General features: G+C 43.4%; 2 protein-coding genes across 4 annotated transcripts in view; one reads left to right on the forward strand and one right to left on the reverse strand.

Annotated features, from left to right (window-relative positions):
• The first annotated feature begins 303 nt into the window (after nt 1-303).
• On the forward strand, nt 304-3614 carry LOC138197986 (somatostatin receptor type 2-like). Its single transcript, XM_069149071.1, has 2 exons — nt 304-670; nt 2333-3614. Exon 2 carries the CDS (start codon nt 2372-2374, stop codon nt 3482-3484), a length of 1113 nt encoding a protein of 370 aa, XP_069005172.1. The 5' UTR covers nt 304-670; nt 2333-2371; the 3' UTR covers nt 3485-3614.
• Nucleotides 3615-6497: 2883 nt separating this feature from the next.
• The window catches only part of LOC138197985 (ubiquitin carboxyl-terminal hydrolase 22), a 28406-nt gene continuing 11076 nt past the window's right edge, over nt 6498-23827 (reverse strand). For 2 of the 3 annotated variants that reach the window (XM_069149069.1, XM_069149068.1), the window contains 12 exons: nt 22147-22279; nt 18956-19069; nt 18733-18834; nt 15822-15988; nt 14051-14210; nt 13335-13440; nt 12052-12210; nt 10864-10990; nt 9936-10027; nt 9374-9436; nt 8722-8871; nt 6498-8637 (listed from right to left, as the gene is read on the reverse strand). In XM_069149069.1, the coding sequence (XP_069005170.1) occupies nt 8595-8637; nt 8722-8871; nt 9374-9436; nt 9936-10027; nt 10864-10990; nt 12052-12210; nt 13335-13440; nt 14051-14210; nt 15822-15988; nt 18733-18834; nt 18956-19069; nt 22147-22279 (1416 nt within the window). In that variant the 3' untranslated portion in view covers nt 6498-8594. The remainder of the gene's footprint in view (nt 8638-8721; nt 8872-9373; nt 9437-9935; nt 10028-10863; nt 10991-12051; nt 12211-13334; nt 13441-14050; nt 14211-15821; nt 15989-18732; nt 18835-18955; nt 19070-22146; nt 22280-23827) is intronic. The other variant, XM_069149070.1, reaches the window with a different exon arrangement.

A 23827-nucleotide genomic window follows, 5' to 3' on the forward strand; every position in this document is an offset into this window, starting at 1 on the left:
CAGTCTCAGGTTGGTTAAACCACTGACACACAAGTCAGTGTGAATGTTGCCCTGGACTGTACACCTGGATTCTGGGAGCTCCGATCCTCACGTACCCATAAGACTTGTGTTTTCAGTAAGTTTGATGAGACAATTTGAGTTTGCCTGTTTTTAGGACTTGTTATCGACTTCGATGTCATCTTGTCAATATATGCAGCCAGCCTGTCGTTGATCGGTCTACGACAGTCACTGCGTGCGTCAGTAAATGTGCCATTAAAGTGCATCCTCCAAGTAAATCAGATCAATCTGTATGCAGGACTGGATATCTGCATCATAGGAGGCAGACTCTCTCTTCTTTCAGAGGTGAGTCGAGTCCAAAACCTCCTCGGCGCTGTTGGTGTGCGTCCTTTAACATCTCCGCGCCCTCCAGACTGGAGACAGTCTCGACGCGCATCACACCACGACCACATCGGAGCTTAATCCTTCTCTCGTTTTGTGTCCTCGTGTGTCATGCACAATTCATTATGGGATTATTTAAAGGCAAAATCACATTACCGGGAGGTTTTTCCACCTCGATGCCGATGAGAAAAACTTGAGGAATATTGGAAGATGAAGATGATTCTACCTTAAACACTTTCATCCAAACAGAAGCAGCGTATTTTGTGAACAGTGATCTTAAACACAGTTACAGGTAAGACGACAACCTACGAATTTACTTTTGAGTGATTGGCACAGGTGTACTGTTGGATGTGCAAAAATAATGCAGTGGCAATGTCTTTATTCAAATTAGCCTACTTTGGATTTTTGGAACATGTTTTAATATATAGGCAGTCACTTCAGGGTCTTGTTGATTTAAACGATTTTACTGTTACTGGTTGTGTATTTACACAAGTGCAATTTACACAAAGAGTTTCATAACATCGTTAATGACTGACTTGACCTCCCTCTTACTGTGCTCGCCATAAAAGGAATTTGCATGATTTACTGAGCATGAAATAATTTATTCAGCTGCATATCTATCTTCTACCTGTTAGCTACTAAAAGCAAAGGTTGGAGTAGAAATCATGGCCTTCAGCAGTGAGAAAGAAATATAGCTTAGTTGAAAAATTTAAAGTGCATGAGCAATTTATTAAAATTGCATTGGTTCTGACTGCAAACCACATTCGTTGCTTTCTTCGGAGGGCTTGTTTCAACTGAGATAATACCTGTTGCACAGTTTACACAGTGCCTCACATAGCAGTCTTTCAACAGTTCACAAGGAAACCTTTTACATTGGTGACAAATTATTACTAATACCAACATTTTTCAGTGATTTTTGATTTAACTGAAGTTATTCTATGTGTTTCCTGCTGATACATTATGCAATACTCTGTCCATGCACCTGACTCAGATAACATACATCTAGTTGTCACTGTGCTCAAACGCCCCTTTTTATGAACATTTGATCAGCTCTTCTTCAAATACAGGACTGCACAGTCCAGCAAATCCTGCTGGCAAATCCTGGTATAATAAAACCTCTTATGTTATTGGCAGCAAACTAAGTTGTCACACCATGTTTGTCTTGTGTATTGGCAGTGACAAGCACTTCATTTTGACAGTGGCAAGACTATTGGCAGTGCAGTGATTCCTCTCATTCTAATTACTTAGGCTGAGATTAATTTACATCCATGCATACCCCCTAATAAATTGAAAAGAAATGTGTCAGTAAAGAATAGAGTGTAACCTGTCACAGCTGATCCTTTCGCTGCACGTGAAGTGCAAGTATTCCCCCCCGGAGAGCTCATCATGACTTTAGGGTGTGTGGAGTGATTTCCCTTGGTAGTCATAGGCTTAACCAAATAAACTCACAACTAAGGTCTGGCCTCATGTCAAAAGCACTGCCTAAAACGGTGTACTTCTTTAAATACCTTATCAATCAGAGCTGGTCTCAAGAGAGATGATCAGGATGTAAAATCCGTTAATTCCCCATAGGAACTGCTAGCCTTCAGCAAAACTAGAAAAAGGAAGCAAGCAAACATACTTGTAAAACGCTGAGAAGACAATACTGCATTGTGTCACTCATACGAACAGTATTGTTGCAAAATGCCATGTGATAGCTCTTCATTACATTCAGATCAATTTGGACGACTCGCTAACACCCATCAGCACGTGGTCGGAATGGAGAAAGGAAGAGGGATCACATTCAATATCTGATGACAATGATGACTATAGGGAAGAACAAAAATCACTGTCAAAACCCATATCAAGTGAAAATCAGCCAGACCAGAACTGTCATGACTGGAAAAATATTTTATAACAGAGAGGTATTTTTTTTTTAAAGTACTGGTACTGACGGAGCTCTTCTTGTGTACAGGTGGGATGTCATAACGAGTGGGAGAGTCACTGAGGTACCATGGACACCTGGATCTTCCCATCATCCCCTCCGAACCTGTCGGAGCACCTCATGTATGACAGCTTCCTGCAGGGCAATGAGTCCACCCTCCACGGGAACTACACGGACCACAGCTTCAACAAAACCAGCACGGTGGTCATCACCTGCATGTACTTTCTGGTTTGCACCGTGGGGCTCTGCGGAAACGCCCTCGTCATCTACGTCATCCTGCGCTATGCCAAGATGAAAACTGTCACCAACATCTACATCCTCAACTTGGCAGTGGCCGACGTGCTTTTCATGCTTGGTCTGCCGTTCATTGCCATCCAGTTGGCGCTGGTCCACTGGCCGTTCGGGCCCGTGCTCTGCAGGGTCGTGATGACTGTCGACTCTCTGAATCAGTTCACCTCCATCTTCTGCCTGATGGTGATGAGCATCGACCGCTATCTGGCTGTGGTGCATCCCATTAAATCCACAAAGTGGAGGAAGCCACGCATGGCCAAGACTATCAACCTGGCGGTGTGGGGGGTGTCGCTAATGGTTAACCTGCCCATCGTCATCTACAGCGGCGTGATTACGAAGCATAACGGCTGCTTCTGCACCATTGTGTGGCCCGAGCCTCAAGAGGCTTACTACACAGCATTCATGTTCTACACCTTCATTCTGGGCTTCTTTCTGCCCCTCATGGTCATCTGCCTTTGCTACTTGTTCATCATCATCAAGGTGAAGTCCTCGGGCATCCGCGTGGGCTCCTCCAAGAGGAAGCGCTCAGAACGGAGGGTGACCCGGATGGTGTCCATCGTGGTGGCAGTGTTTGTTTTCTGCTGGCTGCCTTTCTATGTCTTCAACGTCACCTCAGTGACAGGCACCATCAGCACCACTCCCATCCTGAGAAGTACCTTTGCTTTCGTGGTGGTTCTGGGATATGCCAACAGCTGTGCTAACCCCATCCTCTACGCCTTCCTATCAGAGAACTTCAAGAAGAGTTTCCAGAATGTTCTGTGTCTCAAGAAGGTCGGAGGGCTGGATGAGGTCGAGCGCAGCGATAGCCGGCAGGACAAACCTCGCATGATGAATGACCCGACGGAGACCCAGAGTACTGTGCTGAATGGTGACCTGCAGACCAGCATTTGAGAGGAGGAGGATCGGACTCTCAGTCACACACAAGCAGACAGACCTCTCTTTTAGAGACAATCATTTCCTGCTCTTCTTTCTGAGGGCACATTGGAAAGGACATTATTAAATATTGAACTTATTAAGGAGGAGCACCAACAGAAATGAAAAATCAGAAAGATGTAAAACGTGCTCCTCTTTTTGGCTTCCTCAGACTGTAAACAAATCCATTGATATATAACGTTTTGTAAATTAACGGAAAATGAAATCTTTCTGACTCCTCTGAGCCCTGAGTGTACAGACTCGGAGGTAAGATTGAACAGACATCAACAACCACTTACAAATGGTCTCTTGGTGACACAGATTTTCCCTAGAGAGCCAGGATTATAGTTATTGTTTACGGCCGAGGGCCTGTGCCAGGTTTCTCTATTTCTGTATTATGTGAAAATAACAATAGAACAATGAGCTCATATGCTGTAAAACAACATCTGTTGGGAAAAAGCTGCCAACTGCTATGATTCATCTATTTCTGTTCCTATCTCGTCTGCAGGTTGTTGTTTTCAGGAAAATGGTTTGACTGTATATAACTGTACAGAATATGGGCCAAGAGACTGTATACGAATACTTTTATATTTAGTGTCACATAGTTTTGAAGCTGTTAATCTGGCTTGATAAAAGCAATGACTTCTTTCTATGTTCTGAAGAACATAATGAACGCCACTGCTGTTGTGCCGTTATGTTCTATAACACAGCAGTCTCGTTCTTTTTCCAAATTCGTGTGAGCAGTTTTACTTGAAATACAAATGTAAATGTAATTAACTGTTCAGTAATGGTTATGTGTCACTGTAGACTGTGATACTAAATTATTCAGTACAAATCCTAAGTAGGGACTAATTTCACTTCCCTATTCCCCTCTCTCTCTATCCAAATACAGGAAACCTGTTCTGTGACAGTTAGAAGAAGAGGATGGGTCATTATTCTCAAAGTTGTGGGCTCTAACTTAAGCTGGAGCAAACAGCATGTTCAGTTAGTTCCCGTTTCTACAAGGGCTTGTCCCCTACTGCCTCACATGCCACCGCTGACCCATCGGTGGCATTTGGGAGGCGACATTTCAAGTGTGGTTTGTGACACTGGGCGACTGCGTGATGTTTAATTTGTGAAGGGCTAGAACACTTCTCCTCAAGAGGCCGTGGTGTTCCTTTATAATCACCACAGTTCTGCTCCAGGAAACCACAGCTCACCTTGACAACCTGTCTCTTGCCATCATCAGATCTTTGTGATTTATTAAATATTTACACATACATGTGCAGTTTCCCTCAAACACATCAAAGCTAGCGGTAGATTTGAATCAACGCACAAAGAATCCTGACTGTGAGTGCGCTTTACGAACATCCCAGCAAGCAACCTCTGGCAAACAAGTGAGCTAAATGTGTTACTATAGGCGTGTCGTCTTGAATATATCCACATAACTTCTCCGTGTATGTATGATACACAGACGCCCGCACACACACATTGTGAGCCACCATGCTTGACTAATCGAATTCCATATCCATTTTCTGTCTCAGCAGTATTTCTGAATTTGTTACCTGGACTGTGATGGCACCCCTCTCTATTTCTATAGCAACAGTGACCAGTGAGTGTAGAAACTTGAATTAGCATGAGAAAAACAGAAGCGGCTCCAGCGATGAATTCTGAATGTAGACATTGCTCAGACGACAGAAAAAAAAAAAAAAAAGAGAAGAATCAATAGAGGCTGCAAAAAGCCCACCATCGATGAAATGTGAAACTAAACCTCGGTTACATGAAACTAGACTAAATGTATAGTTTGTATTAGTGTGCCGTATAAAATGTGAGCCAAAGCAAACCAAGATATCTTGCATTATGTATCATAGTAGCAGATGTTACAGAGAACAGTGTTATTGTTTGTGATTAACTTATGCAGACATCTTATAACAATGCTTTTAGACATATCTTTTATGGTGTATTTTTTTTTTTTTTAAATAGCTGCATTTCATAAGATCACATCACTGGTTTTCTATTTGGTGTTTGTTCCGTCGGGGTTTTAGTTCAGTGTTTGTAACGATGAGTTTATACTGTGTCTGCAGAAAGTGTGCATTATGTATGTTCTTCCAGCTTCTGTTGTTAAATTACATTGGAAAAAAAAAAAAAGAAGCTTGAGGAGCAATGACTGTGTATAACTGTGTTGAAACTGAATAAAGAATAAGCAACATAATTAGTTTTTCGTGCAAATTTTTTGGGGAATCCCCCCCCCTCCCCCAACTCCACCCCACCTGAAACAAATGTGTGCTGAAAGGTACCAAATGCTGAAATTAAAAGCCAATTTAAGTACTTAAAAAAAAAAAAAAAAAATCTTTTAATTAAGGGTGAGATATATCTACATCAAATTAAATTTTTGACTTTCCACATCACATGTTCATCCAAAATAACTGTCATTTCAAATCACAAATAAAGTACACGTTTAAGTCACATGTCATGTAATATTTCAGGTGATGCCTAACTAAATTACCTTAAAAATGTGCAGCATTTTAGAACCATGGCATGAAAACAATTGTTTTGTGTAAAGCTCTTTAATTGAAGGAATACAATGTCCTCTTCTTTTTTCAGTCTGGAATGTGATTAAATGCCCTGATTGGCAACAACCAGGCTTCTTCTTTCCTTTTTTTTTTTGTTGTTGTCAAGACTATATTGTGCTTCTTGGTGTGACCACAAAGTGGCGCCATAATCAAATGCATAACTTCATCTGCTCAAATACCAGACACGCAACACCGAGCTGGTCTGTAAGTGTGTTTCACTGTGTTCAGTCTATCAGCTCCTGACAAACAGCTTGTATTTCCGTTTCTGTCCTCTCTTGTTTCACCATGAGGACACCGTGGGAGTAATACAGGAACTGTACAGCAGACTACTCACACAGATGGCAGTGCTCGGATGCACTGCAGGACTTCGCATCTGAAAATATACTGTCCCAATGAGTGAGTGTAAAGGGAAAGTGAGACAAAAGACAGCACGTACACACTCCAGTTTTGTTCTGAGTTTAATCACTGAAACGGATAATGAAGCTCTCCTCTTCCTTTTCGTTTCAGCTGTGTCCCTGAATGTCCTTGGGTGTAGCCTTAACTGCTCCGTGATAGTGTGACCATTTCACAAGTCTTTCATTTTACTTTTTAGAAATCCACCATTGCCTTCAAGCCGAGGCTCTGCAGCAGACCAAAGGATATGCATGTTTGTTTTCAATTACAGAGCAGCTCAACAAACAGGGGTTGTGTGTGGTGTGGTGTGTGTGTGTGTGTGTGTGTGTGTGTGTGTGTGTGTGTGTGTGTGTGCGTGCGTGTGTTTTTTTATGTGGCATTACTTTGTGATAGGTTAGGGCCCTCGTTTTTTTTTTTTTTTTTTTTTTTACATGAGGGGGTCATATTTAATTCTGTATTTATTTATTTTTATGCATCCACCATCAGTGACCACAAGACTCCGATGTGCGTGTGCATTATCTAAAGTCTGACTTGACGGCATACTGATTATAGAGAAGTACTGGGTTTACTGCACTGCAGAGGCAAGACAAACCACAATCCACACCGGTCTACACCAGCCACAGTTGCCATGGAGAAAATTAACACTGATGGATTCAGAGCCAGGCTGTAGTCGCATAGTGCCCGCATGTGTGCAATGTGTTTTACCCTCACACAATCGCCTTCCCGTCCCCAAACTACACGACAAAAATCATGATGGACTGCAAGCCTTGAGCCATTACTGAGGGCAATTTTTTCACATATTATAAGATCATGACAGCCCAGTCGCATGCAGTGTTGTTAAATGGGCTTTTTTTTTTTTTTTTTTCTGTTGCACAGAACATTCAAGGTGTTCAGTTCGGAGAGAACGCATCACCCTCACATATTATAGGACCTGATCTGCAGTTCACGGATTGAGTCTTCTCGTCAGAATGCCGTACGAAACCCGAAGCTCATATTCAACATACAGTTTCTAAACAGCAAAGGTGAGCCAATTAATCATCACCATCATTAAACCAACAATTCCACAAGAATAAAAGTATAATACGTCCAAAAACATTTCCAGTACCGGGACAGCGAGGGACATTTGACTGTACTGAAAATTAAAAAAAAAGAAAAAAAGAAACAGTAAACAAAAACTCAATATTCAATGAGATACTAAAAAAACAAAATAGATATTCCCTGCCCTCAACCAAACTTTAAAAAAAAATGAAACAATCAACACAGTAAATAATGGAACATGAGAACACTCAGGTCCAAATCTGTTCAGTTTCCATGGCAGCGCTTCCCAAGCAACTGGCAAAGGCAGCATCTCTAAGCTCTCCCTTGTTTTCTTTGCTCTTAAAAAATAGATGTATACTAGATTCATACAGTATTTCATAACTAAATTCACAAATGATAAGAATCATACTCATACCTTTAAAAATGTTCTTGCAAAGTTCATAATACACTGATTTATATATATTTTTTGCATTCAGTCCTATATGCATATGACAACATACTGTCCTCCATCGTGACTAAGTTAAATGCTTGGTCAGTTGAAATGAGAGCACCATGGGAGAGAAATGGAGGGTGTGTGGAGAGGTGTGTGTGTGTGCGCGTGTGCGTGTGTGTGTGTGTGTGTGTGTGGGGTGTGTGGGGTGGGGGGGGGGGGGGGGGGGTCAGAATACTGTAAGAAAGAATCCAGATGTGCCCAATCAACGTGACAGTCAGCCACACTCAGACTCTGCCCGTGCAGCAGGAAGGGGAGGGGGGAGAGTGTGAGGGGGGCCTCTTCCCTCTGCCCAAGCCCGGAACTGACGACGCCCGACTCTTCCTCACCTCTTCATTCAGTTTTGTCAAGTAGATGCCAAGAAGTAGCTCAGTGCTTGTTGTATTTTTTTTTTTTTTTTTTTTTTTTTCTTTTGAAAGGTTGCATGATTTTACACGTCTTTTTTTTTTTTTTTTTTTTTTTCTTCTTTTTCATGTTCATCCTCCAGAGCGACGTAGGAGGAGACTGGTAGTCAAAAAGTTTCAGGTAGGTTTGTGTGTTTGCGTTTCATCCTGTCCGCAGTCCGTCCACTCTCTCATTAGAAGCAGGGGTTCTTCACGGTCAGTGGTCACAAAGACTACTCGTACTCGAGGAACTGTTTATGGTAGAATAAGAGATACCTAAAAGGAGAAAGAAACACTCAGTTCAAGTTTCGTACCATATGATATTTTGTTGCAAAGCTAATATTTGGTTTCCATCCTTACCCTTCACTATCGAGTACATCCTTGATGCTGGCCTTGGTGATTATGGCATCATCGCATTTGAACCACTGGTCTTTGTGCTGGCGGATGAAGCTGGTGTAGTGGCCGCTCTCTAATGTGCCTTGGTGGTTGACCACCGCAAACAAGGAATACCTGAAAGTAAAAGAGACATCATGAGCTGCCTAAACATCCTCGGAGCTTCTTGGAATTTGTCCTTTTTTGTGTAACTGACAAAGCCCCATTATTCTCACCATAGATGGGCACTTTATATTGTCCAAAACCCTACACTTTTGCTCTTTGGGAGGTCATTTTTCACACTACAAAGACCACACAAAAGAGCATCTTCCATGGTGCCTTTTGTCTTTACCACAAAGACAACCTGTCAGTTTTATTAAGATGGTAAATTTCCAGTAAATGTTCTGGAAAATGAAAGCCTTTGTAACTGCCGTGGATGAAGAAAACTAAGCAGCTTTTAATAGGCTTCAAATTGATTTAATTAAGGGGGAGGGTCACAGCCGAATGCTTCAGGTCATTAGCATGTGCTGCTGTGCTGGAGTTGAAATTTCTCCTGTGATGTCAGTGCGGCTGTACAACCGCTGAGAGTGGAGTGTTCATAAATCAGTTTGCTGAAATAAACATTTCCCAAGGTACTCACTTATTGTCGTTGTTTAATACATCAACTGACTGTTGATACTGCCCGTTCATTCTGCTCTCTTTACTGTAGAAGACAGAAAAAGAGGACAGAGACGTTAGAATTTGTATTGTTACGTGCATGTGTAAACATGTTAACCTGGCACAAACATCCACTAGGTGGCGGAGTAATACCACTCATGGAAGCACACGGTTTCCTTGCCTCTACCTCTAATGATCTTTCTGTCTGTGAACGGAGATAAATGGATGCTACGTCCAGGGGTGGGGCAAGACTGCTGCTGCATGCTGTACTGACACCAATATGTATATTCATAGGGGGCATTTCATAAAGCTGTATTGGCAGAGATGCAGACGCGTGCAGTTGTAAACATTAAAATGTAATGAGCAAATTGGGGCGGTGCAACTGGATTAAAAGGGAAGAATCTGTTTCCCTGTGTAGATGTGGAGGCTGACGATACAATGTTCACTGTAATATACGAGAGGAGAAGGTGAGGGCATGCCATGTGGTTAAAAACAAAGAAAAAAACACAAAAAAAAACAACACTTGATTGCTGTGGGAGTCTCACCTGGATGCCATGAAGGGCGTCATGTCCAACTCTAGAGGGAAGGAAACATATGTAGTAATCTTCCTCCGCAGTTTAGCCGAGTGCTCAAACCGCTGGAGTTGGCCAGAGAGGGATCAAGAGAGAGGAGAGGGTGGAGGGGGGGAGGGGGGGAAAGGGGAAGGGGAAGGAAAATGGCAAGAAAAAGATAGGAGCAGAGGGGGATGGGAGAAGAAACATAAGTTAGAAATATCAGGCATCACTGTTGCAGTGTACAAAAACAAAACAAAAAACACACCTAGTGAAAAGTGGAAATGCACATTTTTCACCCTGGCTGAGACGTATTTACACATTCAAACAAGTTAATAACAGGCTTAGATTTATCCAAGACAACCTTGTTGCAGCCTGTTCCTATGAATATCATAAATACATTACAGGTCTCCAGTACTGTATGATAAATAAAACATGGACAGTGGAGGACTGTACGAGTCTTTAAAATCAGAGGTGTCCTGGGACACCACGCGAAAGTGGTACACAGTAAGAAGTGATGCCCCAACAACTTTATTGAATTATGAACACACCTATTCACAAGCATTGTGGCAGATAGCTGAATCTAGATTTTGCCTCCATCAGATGGAAGGCTGCATACACACAGAGCAAAATAGACCAAATACAATCGCATGGAATTATATTCAGATATTGCAACATGGTAAAGATGCACTTCAGATCGTAAAAACAACATCGGAATTAACATTTTGAAGAAAAAGCTCAATTTGACTGAAGACTTTGCCTAATGACACAGCCCTATTCACAAGGGTTCCGTTTGGTACGCATCTATTTTGGAGTGATGATTGACCAGATTAGATGTGTGATAGACAGAAGCTCAAAGTGCCACTAAATAATCACTGATTCACATTGATAATTGGCAGCACAGTATCACTGGCTGACTCACTTTGAGATGGAAACATGCTACGATGGGGAGCTTCTTCATGGTCAGCTGTTTGGTGGACTCCTGGTAACTATGGCAACCACCACACTTGATTTTGGCACTGCTTCCTAGATGCTCGGGCCGCGTAAACCTGCAGAGTGAGGGAGTGGTATAAAAAGAGAAGGGAGAGGATGCGTAAGAGTGGAGAACATGTGGTCAAAGAAAAAAAAAAAAAATGGACAGGAAGTGCACCCTGGGAGGAAGAGGAAGAAAGCGGCGAAGGTTTCTGTGCGGCACGTTGTTTTGGTTGTGTCACATGTCCCGTGAATGTGCACGCCAGCGCACCTGTGAAGTCACAGATCTCACACAGGAACTTAAGGTGAAGATAACTGAAGGCCTGCATAATGAGCCTGCCTGCAGGATTTTGGTGCAGCCACTCGGTATGTCAGTTCACCCAACCCATAGGCCCTGCTGGTATTGCCAACGCCTCTATCACCATGGCAACTGCACCAACCAGTTCTGTACCTTTAAGAGACTTGCTGCAGCAACTAGGGGTGTGCAAGGAGCTGCAGTAAAAAAAAAAAAAAAAAAGTCAGCGAGAGGGGAGGTGAGAAAAAGAGAGGGGGAGGATGAGACAAATGTGAGAGGTAGAGAGTGAGGGCACGGGGGAAACGGAATTAGGTGGAGAGGCGAGGGAATGAAATAAGATAAGGAGAAGAGCAAAAGAAATTGCCAGAACGAAGAGGCAGTGGAGGAGATATGAGAGGTCACATCTGCTCTGTCAACCTGGAGATGGGAGGAGATGAGATCCCGGGATAACATGGTTGTTGTGTCTGAGCAGACACCATATGCGACCCCTCCATACAAGTCGAGAGGACGAATGAAATTTGTTTGACTACAAACTGAAGGAAAACAAGTAGCGAGTTGCAATGACTCATTTCCTCTCAAAAAGTTACGGACATTGATTCATTTCTATCTAACAATGTTTGAATGTTATCAGTGTTATTGTCCATCAGCACAGAGGAACACAGCTTGTAGAATCACTATATATATCAATGCCGTCCTTCTTCTGGGGTTATTTGTACAAAAAAAAAAAAAAAAAACTTTGATTGAGCGCTCCAAAATACTCCACAAGCTAAATGGCTAAGAAAAGAAAGGCAGAAATTAAAGACAACCTGTCTGGTGTGTTGCCAGCAATTGCTGAAGGTGTACCTGCGCAGGCAGTCTGTGAGCGTGGTGGATCCCGACAGGTGGCTCTCTCCGTTCACTGTGCTGCCATCCCCTCCGGGGCTGAGGGGCCAGAAAGGCGTGGACGAGCCGGGCAAGTCCAGACTGATGTCCCAGAATGGGTCTATCGTCGTGGAAACCCCGCTACAGAAACAAAGAAGGGAGTCCGATGGTGATGTTTAATAAGTAGTGTGTAGCATTGTGTGTCACTTATAACAGGTCATGAAGAAAGGATGATGACACGGATGGTAATGCGTGAGCTTACGTTCGCACAGCCTCTGTAGATTCCCATCGTGTTTTTGTTTGAGCCTGCCGGGAGATTGAATGCGTGCATGCGCATAATATCCGCACTGATACTCCAGGTCCATTTGCAATTCAATGAAGTGTTACATCAGAGAAAATTGGCTTTGCATCAGGAATTTGTATTATTACAGCGTGGTGACCGTGATGGACTGTAGTCCGGGCAAAATGGGAGGCCTCCAGTGGAGAATGCACCGAGTATACATAAATATATATGCATAGGGATGGGCTGCCGCACGTTATCACAGTTCATTACACAAGTCATGGTGTTGAAATACCCACAAGTACCAGTGGGAGGCTATTAAGACAAACAGGCATGCATTTATGGTGATGTGAAGTGCAACTCCATCATAAATATGCCACCATTATGGTATCACTTTTATCTAAAAGCCTCAGCTGGTGAATTCTGTTGCTTAAGGCCTTACCCATTAGTATCCAACAAGACATTTTTAATGATTACGAAAGGGGTCGATTTATGGTCTGAAAGATACACTAAACAGCATCACTAGCTCTACATCAGCAGTCTCCCCTTTCACTGTGGGAACGGGTAACGTCGCAGTGAGCTAGGCTCGGCTTGCCCGCTAGTCTGGGCGAGGTGCTTTGCAGTTCAGTGCAGCGTGCTCGTGCTAATGTGACAGGACAGCTCTAGGGGGCAGGCAGGCAGGCAATGCTTGGATTGTGCCGCTGTCTAGACAACCCCCATTAAAACTGCTCTGCAGGGACCGGGCCTGCGAATAAGAGCAGTGGAGAGGACACAACCAATGGTCCACCCACTGCGAAAGGATGGGTGGTGTCTACATCGATCAGCCCAGTGAGGAGAGGCGAGTACGGCACCGGAGGACACCAGGAATAGATGACGGATGAATGAGTAAATGGAGGAAAAGTGAGAGGGAGGGTGTAGGTGGGGATTGTGATGCTCCGCGAAGATGAGTGGAGAGCAAACACACCAGACAGACATACAAACTTACTGGCAAACTTGACAGGTAACGTCTGATTGCAGGCCCCCAGTGAAGATTTGGTCAATGATGCAGTTACAGTGGTTTGGATTGTTGGCCTTCTTCCCATTGTCATCTCCTGCAGGCCACAGAGAACAGAAAGTATAAATACGCACACACCACCATCCCTACTACTACTACCAGCAGCCTCTTTGGCACCTCTGTAGGACACCGTCTGGCCCTCGTTCTCACTTTGCCATTCACCTGCAGCGGCCACCTCCTGCCACTTCACTACTCACTGGGTTCTCTCTATCCTATCCATGCAATCCTTACTGCAGGGTCTGTGGGTGAGTCAGCATGTCATTGCACTGCAGCAGGGCCTATTGACATTCCTCACACTGCTTGCTTGCTGTCCTCTTGGTACACAACATTGCCAGTCTCCTTCAGTATGTTTCCAGTAAAGTGAGGCGCCGTGCTCTGCGGGTAGATCTGAGTCTCTACATGCGGGATCAGAGACACAAGGTGGCTCAGTCCCTCTCGCACACTCTTCTCAATCTCAACTCGCACTATTCTTAGCTGCGTTTCCCATTGAGCCAAATTGCAAGCCCGGACGGACAGGAAATATTTCCCGAAAGCACATGTAAAACCGCCAAAGCGAATCCTCCAAAGTTCATGTTTTTAAGGTGGTGGTTTGATGTTTGACCTTGAAAGCCATCGTGACCGGTCATAGGGATTCAAGTGAAGCTTACTGATGGTGTCTCCTTTGCAGTGCCTATGTAGTACATCCAATGCTGCGATGAGGAACTCATGGGCATCTTGCTGCTCGTAGCCTGCGAGGTGACGTGCATGAGTCCACACCAGGTGCAGCAGCCGGAAAGGAATGTGGGGCGAACGGTGGCCCGAGTAGAACTGAGCGCAGGGAAGAAGAATACAAGAAAACAAGGTTAGCCGCTTATTCCAGGTGTTTCTAGTTGCATTATTTTACCTCATTCTTTGATACATCTTGATATATCTCGTTGCTACATTACTCACGGTCACCTATAATTCATTGTTGAACCAAATGTTCCGTGAGTAGAAGTGATTATCTGACTCTTTTTGACCACTTCTTTCTACAGGTCTCGTCAGAGGAGAATGAATTCCAACACGTGTCACTGCACAGCACCAGGTCTAATGACAACACATCCACAGGGAGGGGAAGTGTGAGGTGCAAAACAGAAAGAAAAAAAATCTAAGGGGATGGCTGGAAAAGGGGAGGGCTTGGAGCAAAACATCCATCTGCTAAATGTTGCAGAGTCTCTGGGTTGCCATGGGAATTGGAGTGAGTGACAATCCAAGTCAGGGTCAGAGGATGCGGGTGAGAAAGTAACAGAACTGAGCAGAGCGCAGGAGCCGGCGGGGTGCAAACAGTACAATGAAGTTTCAACGAGAGCTCATTAATGCCAGAGAGGGCTGGTGTTTCTCGACACGCAGATGTTGCGCACACCTCGCTTTATCCTCCACGGTTCTTTCTGAAGACCGACTGAGCTGCGAGAGGGAACACGGCACGCTGACGTCTCTTTTTCAATCTTACAGACTCTTTCCCTTCTCGGCGGTTTGAAGGTGGCTGACAAAAGAACGACGCTACAAGGAGGGGAAGAAGAGGGGGAAGCGAAAGGGGCTGATCAAAGCAGGCCGCCCCTCTCACTTTCAAATCTGAAAAGCTCTCTCTGTGCGTGTGCGTTTTGAGTTTCTGCGTGTGGGCGGTTGTCTGCAGAGTCAGAAGACAACTTCAGGTGATAATGTGGATAAAAAGGCATTCATTTTTATGACTGACTCTTGAGTTTTCTGTCTCCGAGACAGATGAATACTCAGTCAATGTCTGCTTCCCAGGTTGACGGAGGTGAGCCTTCGCGCGTTATGTGGCTGAACGGTTCCGCCAACTAAAGACACGACAGGGCTCTGCATGTCTGCGTGTGTTGTGAAAGGGGAGGCAGTTATGACTCAACTCATTATACATCATAACACCACTTGCCATCTGCGAGCCCATATACACTGGGAAGTGAGAGGGTGTAAGAAGAAAGTGAGGCAGTGTGGGAGCAGACCAGGCAGCTATTACGTAACACTTTCAGATGATGAGTTTGTTAAACACATAAAATGACAAGTTTTTTGCAGCAAAGAGCTGGGAGAGGCTAGAAAATGGCCGTGCCACATAATCCGCTCTGACTGATCAGGTTCAATAAAAGGTGTAATTACTGCATTCGGCTCATTCATTTGTAGGTGGCTCTGTACATTCCTTTCAGGCAGGATTTTGTTTCCTCCTCTCTGCCTCCCTCTTTGGACTCAGAGAAAGAGTGCAATAGTGACTCAGTCCTGTGCAGTGGGTTCCACTCCAAGAAAACATTCTTTATAGAGCTTAAAAAAAAAACAACCTGAAATTATGGTGGTGGTGGTGGTGGTGTGCTAATCACTCCTTCCTTCTTTTCTTTTTGGGATTTCATAATCTTATGTACCAAGTTCTCGCATGCAAACTGTGCATCATACCTCCTGAAAGAGCTGCGACATCTCACACACCAGACAGGAGTTTGATTGCATCTCGCACTTGTGTCTGTCGGAGAGAAAGAAGTCCCGCAGCAGTGGTGTGTGTGTTAGGGCCTGAACAATACAGTTCATGAAGCATGTATTGCCCAGGTTTATCAACCCTCGTAAACCTGCCGGACAAGAAGAGAGGAAGAGAAGCGTGAGAACAACATGGCAACGTGAATGGCGGTGATTCTAACTCGTACTGCTGGGAGCAGAGGATCTTAAGTCCCCAGTAAGACCTGATCTCTCTCTGTTGCTCTGGGCTGAGTATTAACGGTGGTAAACTTCCTTATGAGGAAAACAACAAAAGTGGATATGTAGCCAAAAGAATCACACATATGGGTTTGATACGTTAACGAATGAATAAATCAGTTTAACTCGGTTCAAGCAAAACAATACCTTCTTACAGGTTCTGAAATGAGACGGGTTGTTGCTATTTTGTCTTTTTTGATAGTAGACAAAATATATATATATTTTTTTGTTGTTGACAAAATAAGAACCTAAAGACATCACCTTTGGGGCTGGCAAAATTAAATAGGAATTGTTTTTAAAATTTTCTGTCATTTTATATGTCAAAATATTGATCAGTTAATGGGAAAAATAATTTCCAGCTTAACGAATATTGAAAACAGAAGGTCATTGCAGCCCTACATATAACCACACAGCTGATGGATTCAGAAAGCATTCAGACCCCCTTTTCCTTTTGCACTTTAAGATTGAACTAAAATTGACATTGTTAAATCGATCAACCCCCAATAACCCAGAATAAATGAGTGAAAATACATTTTAAGAATATTTTGTAAAATTGTAATCTACACTTATAAAACAATTCAGACACTTAAATCAGTACTTTGTAAGAGCTCCTTTGACAAGCAATTACAGCTTTGAGTCTTCTTGGGTAAGCCTCTACTTGCACACCTGGATTTGGGCATTTTATCTCGTCCTTCCTGCCAGATCCTCTCAAGCTTCGTCAGATTCGATAGGAAGCGTCTGTGAACTGTCATTTTCAGGTCTCTCCACAGATGTTCTGTGGGTTTTAAATCTCAGCTTTGGCTCAGCCACTCGAGGATAGTCAGGGACTTATATCAAAGCCACCCCACCATTGTCTTGGTTGTAAGCTTTGAGCCATCGCTGAAACAGTCACCCGAGAGCATTCATCCCTCACTCAACTCTGACCAGTTTCCCTGTCTCTGCTGCAGAGAAGTGTCCCACAGCACAATGCTGCCACCACCATGCTTCACCCAAAAGAGATGTTAATAGTCAGGAGATGAGCAGAGCCTGGTGTTCGCCAGACATAGAGCTTGGAGTATTTTCCCAAAGAAGTAAAAAAAATATTTGTCTCGTCCGACCAGACAATCTTTTACCTCATGCTCCGAGAGTCCTTTAAATGGCGTTCGGCAAACTCCAAACGGGCCGTCGCATGTCTTTTATTTAACAGTGGCATCCGTCTAGCCACTCTGTCACAGAGGCCAAATTGATGGAATGCTGCGGAGATGGTTGTCTCATCAGAGGACTTCTGAAGCTGTTAATTATCGAAGCATGATGCTCCTGGGAACACTCAAAACTTTAGAAATGGTTTTATATCTTTGCCCTTCACCACAATTTGATCACAGAGCTCAACTGAGAGTTCTTTGGACTTCATGTTTTGTTCCTGATATGCAGTGTGAATAGTGGGAATATCTAGATACATCTCAAGGATAATTGAAGCAAACAAGATGCAGTTGACCAGTTTGGAGTGCCACCTAAAGGGTCTGAATACTTTTGTGAATGACATTTCATTTTTTGATTTTAAAATTTGCAAACATATCTAAAAACATTTTTTCACTTTGTCATAATGGGTTAGAGAGTGTAGTAGGTTGATCGACAAAAATGGCAGTTATATCCATTTAAAATGAAATCTACAACATAATAACGTGTATAAAGGTCTGAATACTTTGCGAGTCCACTGTAAACCCTGCAGTACACGCATCTAAAAATACATGAGTAATTACTAAACCTCAAACCTATTGACAGTTTCTGATTTTAAAAAAATGTGCATGCCTGGACAATGAACAATATGGTGTTGGTACAGGTCTGCCAACAAAACTGTGTGTATCCCAGAGAAGAAACCAAAGCTGTGAATGAATTCATTCAGAAAGAGAAAGGAAAGCTCTGTACTGATGGTCAGAAGAACAGGTGAGACACAGCGGGGTCTTGGGTCTAATCCAATTGAACAAGGTTTGGTTCTGGAAGAAAGCGCTCAGTGAGAGCTTAAACACTTCAGACTGGTTCTGGCGCACACACAAAGACACACAAAGACACACAAAGACACACAAAGACACAGTCTACGGCCCAATCAGGGCGACCAACGAAGCCGTTTGAAGATACAAGGAAGTGAGGGATGGCAGGAGACAGGGGGCAGAGGGAGGGGTAAAATCAGTACATGGACAAAATTAGAGACACAACAGCGACAGCAGGAAAACAAACAGAGCAACAGATAACTGAGAAGACAGAACAGAGAGAAAACAAGTTGTGGGGGAGACACGCAGACAAATTCAGGCCTGTTGTGGTGTGCATCTATCAGAGAGGGAACATTGTGTTCTGCCTCTCCGAGTGCACTGCCCGTGGGGCTGCCCGGCCCTGTTGACCTTGGGTATCAGACTTAAATGCATGAGTGACCCCAAGTACACTTGCGCCATAGGCACATGTGTACACACACACACACACACACACACACACACACACACACACACACACACACACACACACACACACACACACACACACACACACACAGCGAGGGAGAATCCCCACAGCAGCCCCCCCCCCGTCTCGGGATGAAAAGCTGTGCTCATTAAGACATGCAGTCTGAGCAGTGCAGTCTATTGCCCACCTATGGTACAGTTCGTAGTGATTTTCCTCCGCTTTGGATTGTGTCGTAATAATTCTAGCTCCCTCTTGGTCGGCTCCCATGTTGTGTATTTCTCCCCAATGCCTGTGGATACAAAGACACACACACACACACACACACACACGTGACAGCACTGTCTGACGTAGCAGGCGGCCATATTTCCAAAGCTGCACTAATTTCTCTGACAGAACACAGAAAGCTATACCTTGCAATTTCCACGCTTTCCTCTGTTCTTCTTTGGCAATCTGCTCCATGTCTTTGTCGTATATGTAGTCTTGACACACAAAACAATATATTCCACCGTATAATAAGTCTATTGCTGGAAGGAGGGAGAGAGAGAGAGAGAGAGGAGAAAGAGAGATTACAGTATAGTTACAAACATTGTTCCAGCACTGCGATACAAATTGAGGTTTTACTTTAGTGTCCAACCTTGCCGGAACAGCCAGCATCAAGACTTTCTCTTCCCAAGACTTATCACTCACTGCAATATGTTACCATTTCGTTGCTTGCACTGAACAATTATAGGAGCTGTGAGGGAAGCGGTAATAGAATAGGTGTATTTGTCTCCCACCCCCACCTGTGCTTCCTACCAACACACACCACCTTCTTCCATTCTCAAACGCCACAGCAACAATACCTCAGCTCTGTTGCCGTGACAACCTATTTTTAGCTTGACCGGACATTTTTCTGTTTTTGGCGCTACCTACACTGAGAAAGTGAGCTAACACATTGTGTCGAAAATCGGACTCGTGTATGTTCTGTTGTCATTATATTTCCATGTATTTGGTTTGTGCTTTATGTGTTCCTGTGCATTTGCAACATACAAATAAATAATTACTTGATGAACATGAGAATGCTTCTGTGTCGTGTTTCTTTTTTCTGGTGAAGCACAGCCACATTTAGCAATTCTGCAGTGAATAGGATGCAACAGCACCCAGTCAGAAAAAGAAAAATGAGAGCAACAGAAGTGGCCGCAACAGAGAGCAAGAGATAGACTACAAGTACTGCACAAGACATGGGAAGGGATTCATCAATCTTGCTCAGCTGAGAGAAGGACAAGCGCAAAGAACGAGACGATGACGAGGTGGGAGCAAAGGAGACGAAGATATGGAAGTGCACCAGGAAATCAGGTAGACAGAAAAAGGGATAGGACGAAGAAATGAAAAAGGCCCTGAAAGTGAAGCTGTTTGGAATAGGACGTGAAAAAGATGCAAAGGGAGCCCTGAGAAGGGAGCTCGCTATCTAGCAGTCGAGCAGACAGGGGAGTTTGGATTAATTTGATTAGAGGTAGAGATGAACACAGTGCCAATGTCAGAGCAGCTCCTGTGGAAAGCTCAAAGCTAATTAACACTGTAGCCCTGCAGCTGAGGTATGTGTGTGTAACTAAACTGTTGAAATGTATTCAATCAATTAAACTCATTAAGGCAACTACCAAATCCCCCTATTGCCTCCACTGTTTCCATATTTAGCTGTCCTCATCAGGGTGATATCAAACTCTTGCTCATTAGTGCCATTGTCTTATTTTACATAATTAGCATGTAAGGTTGAAGTTAGGCTTCCGAGTAGCTGCAGATTAGCAAAGTCTACCACTCCCTTGTTGCCGCATGAAGGGGAGTGTAGTAGCTTAAACCCATGACATTTGACTGGCTCAGACGCTCCCACCAGAATGGTAATGTGCTGCGGTGAGAGGGCGCTTCAGCTCCCAGACTCCTCAGAGGAGGAAGCTGCCCAAAATGATATTGTTAGTTAAGCTTTATTTATTCAGGAAATCTCATTGGGATCGAAAAAATGTTGCCAGTGAGATAAGAAAACAAATTACACATACACAAATACAGCTGGATGATATGACCAGAAATATGACACAATATTTGTTTTTACATCTCCTAGCGACTGCTCATTTTTACACTTATTTCACTGGGTTTTTTTTTTCCTTGTTTTGGCTCAACAAATTGCAGATATGTTGCCCTTTTAGCTGTAGCCTGATTGTGCGGATGAATGTCGACCCAAATGCAGAACAGATCCATTTATTGTTAATTACTTGTTAGTTTATCATCATTATTGAGGGCTTTTTTTTTTTTTTTCATAATAATTATCTAGATTATGTTTATCATCCAGCCCTCTACACGAGATCTCAGCAATGAAAATCATTCACTTAAAAAAAAAAACATCACACGCAAACACAAGATCGCAATCATTAAAACATTCACAAATATGATTAAAAATAAATGTAAGCTCGTAAAGCTTCAAAGTCGGATTGTCTTTAAAATCGTTAGAATGGTGCATTAGAATCGCAAACAAAATCTCTCCTGTAATCTGGTGTTATCATTTTTTTTGGACGGATGCAAACTATCTCAGAAACATAGATAGCAAAGCTTTATATATGAAGACACATGAATTTTGGATGTCAGAGACTGCCAGCCGACATTTTAGTTTAATTCGTAATGGTGGGGGAGATAGCTACTGCAGTAATGAATCAAATGGCACTACGCCGGCCAGGGTGCTGTGGTTTGTGGGTAGCGGCGACAGCAGCATGAGCATATAAGGTATCGCCATTATCCAACGTAGACAGTATGGTGGAATGTATCATGTTTCTATCTGTTTTCAAAGGAGAAACGAGCTCTGTTTGGGACTAAGAATTGTATTTGAATTTAAACGTTTTGAGCAAGATGACTTCAGTGGAACAATCTACTCATTCGATAAAGTCCCATTATTAGCTACATTTTCCATGAATTTTAGTTCATGGATTGGACTGGGAACATCTATTGTAGCCTCCAGTACATACTCTTGTGAAATGCACACATTCCTTTCGGAATTTGGAATAAGTTTAGACTTAACGGGGAGCTCTGCAGGTCCTTGAAGCAGCTACAGGTAGCCTGGTTTGTGGCGGGGCCGATAGTTGTTAAGGTCAAAAATGTAACATCCGATACGTAAATCTGAAGTCACAGTTAAATCAAATATGTGTACAAGTTACAGAGTGATAACAGGAGTACTGAGGCGCGAGAAGGGTAGGTAAACGTCATCCTCACCAGATCTCTTTCGTTATTAGTGCATTATGTATCTCAGTGTGTGACAGCTGGGAGTACAAACTTGCTATTATGTACTAAGTGAGGTCTAGGAGAGGGACAATTTTGTGTTGATGGAGCGTTGCCTTTCACATCAAATATTGATACATGCACATACACTGTAATCCTTCACTGATAAGTGCTGATACTGCAGTGGGCCACAAGGTTGCATGTGAATGTGAAGACAGACATGATGGGACTGAGCCTTTAATGTAGGATGAGGTAATGGATTCACATTATCATTTGTCAAATACCCCTTTATCTCTATTGTGATTTTTGATTTACTATGTGATATAGTATATATTATGTAGCATACAGTGAGCGAGTGACTTACCTAGATTGTGTCGTTTGTTTTTTGCGTGCTCGTGGATGTGTTTCTTCGTAAAACAGCCGAAAAAGACGCAGTAGAGACAAGAGTGGAGTCGGTTCAGGTGGGCGCCACACATGTGACAGATACACGACTTGGCCTGCAGAGAAAGAACCAGAGGAGGACGGGTTGGGAGAGGACAGAGGAGAAGGAAAAAGAAAAAGAAAATAAGAGTTGTTGTGAGAAAATGCTCTGCAGCGGGACAAACCCCTGAGCTGTAACGTAGAGTGGTGTAAGCATACAGGGTGGAACTCCCTGCCAGCTGAAATAGATTTCTATCTCGCAGTCAGTCACACAAACACTTCAAAGGACACGGTGCTTGAATAGACCTGATACGGTGACAGACTAAAGATCGCTGGGCCTGTTGACAAATTGAAAGCAATCGGAATAACAACAAATTTCCACACCGAATCTTTCACTCTCTAACGCATGCAGGCCATGATGGGATTTAATGCTTGGCAGGCACACTGGAGGAGGCGAGCAGAATCCGTCTGAGGAAAACGCACGAACAGCAGTAGGAGGAGTGTGTGATTGGTTTGACCGGAGAAATCAGAATGCCTGACATCACTGGCAAACCTGCAAAAAGCCATACAGGGACTGCACTAGGGCACAAGTGCCCACCTTATGAACACATCAAATCACACTATGAATACGTGCAAACTTTATGGCAACCTCTAGAAAAGGGAGCCATGCGAGAAATTGTTAGTCTTTGCGTGACTAGCAAGTGGCAACCAATTCTGTTCACGTAATCTTTTGCTCCATCGTCTTACTACATTTTCCGATAGAAAGTGTAGACATTGTTTGATAAATAGATCAACTCTAGGGCCAAGTGCAATGCAGGAGGGTCGTTGTCTGACAGTATGATGGACAATATGACAGGAAAGACCTTCATCAGCTGCTCTGCTGGTGCAAAACGATGCAAGCGTTTAAGGAATTGGTAAGTCAGTATGAGGAATATTTTTGATTCCACTTTTCTCCTGGAACTCTAACAAATTTACAGCGTGGAATTTGCATAAATTCAATGGGTTCATTGTCATCTTAAAGACAAACAGCAACGTTTTTCAGCATTGTCTACGCTCAGTGCCTCGACTGAACAATTGTTTTTTTTTTTTTTGGTCAGGTGAGGAAATGAAAAGTTCAGCAGGGAGTCATCAAGCATGCCTTCTTTGTGAGGGAGTAATTGAATGAGGAGAAAGCGAGAGAACAGAGAGCGATCAAAGCCTGGCAGAATGCAGAGCTGCCGCAATGAGTTCCTCACTCGGAGAGAGAGCACAGACGGTCAGGAGATGTGAGGCAGGTGAAAATACACAAAAAGAAACTACAGAGTGGAGAGATTTACCAGTTTTCTGTTTCTGGTACTTTGTGGGGAAACTAGACAGACTGACACACTCCTAAATAAATAACTAAAGCAATTGGACTCAGCAGTCCGGCTCAGTATTGTCTGCCCGTCGCTATGTTTGACTCGATATGAAATAGTGTAACCTGAGCTTACTGTATCAGAGAAATAAAAACAGATTGGAACAGTCAGTCTCGCATCCTTGTCCCGGGATGACACGACACGCATAACAGTGTAGTATCGCAGCACAACGATAAAAGGTACTGCATACCTGAGACAATATTGCAATCCTTATCCCGCTAAATAACTCAG

This window comes from Embiotoca jacksoni, unplaced genomic scaffold (genome assembly GCF_022577435.1).
Source record: "Embiotoca jacksoni isolate LCO1_2020_lvr unplaced genomic scaffold, fEmbJac1.0.p SCAF_15, whole genome shotgun sequence".
In the NCBI taxonomy this organism is placed as follows: domain Eukaryota; kingdom Metazoa; phylum Chordata; class Actinopteri; family Embiotocidae; genus Embiotoca; species Embiotoca jacksoni.

Coding starts and splice junctions, on each gene's coding strand:
- LOC138197986 (XM_069149071.1), top strand. CDS start 2,372: ATGGACACCTGGATCTTCCCATCATCCCCTCCGAACCTGTCGGAGCAC.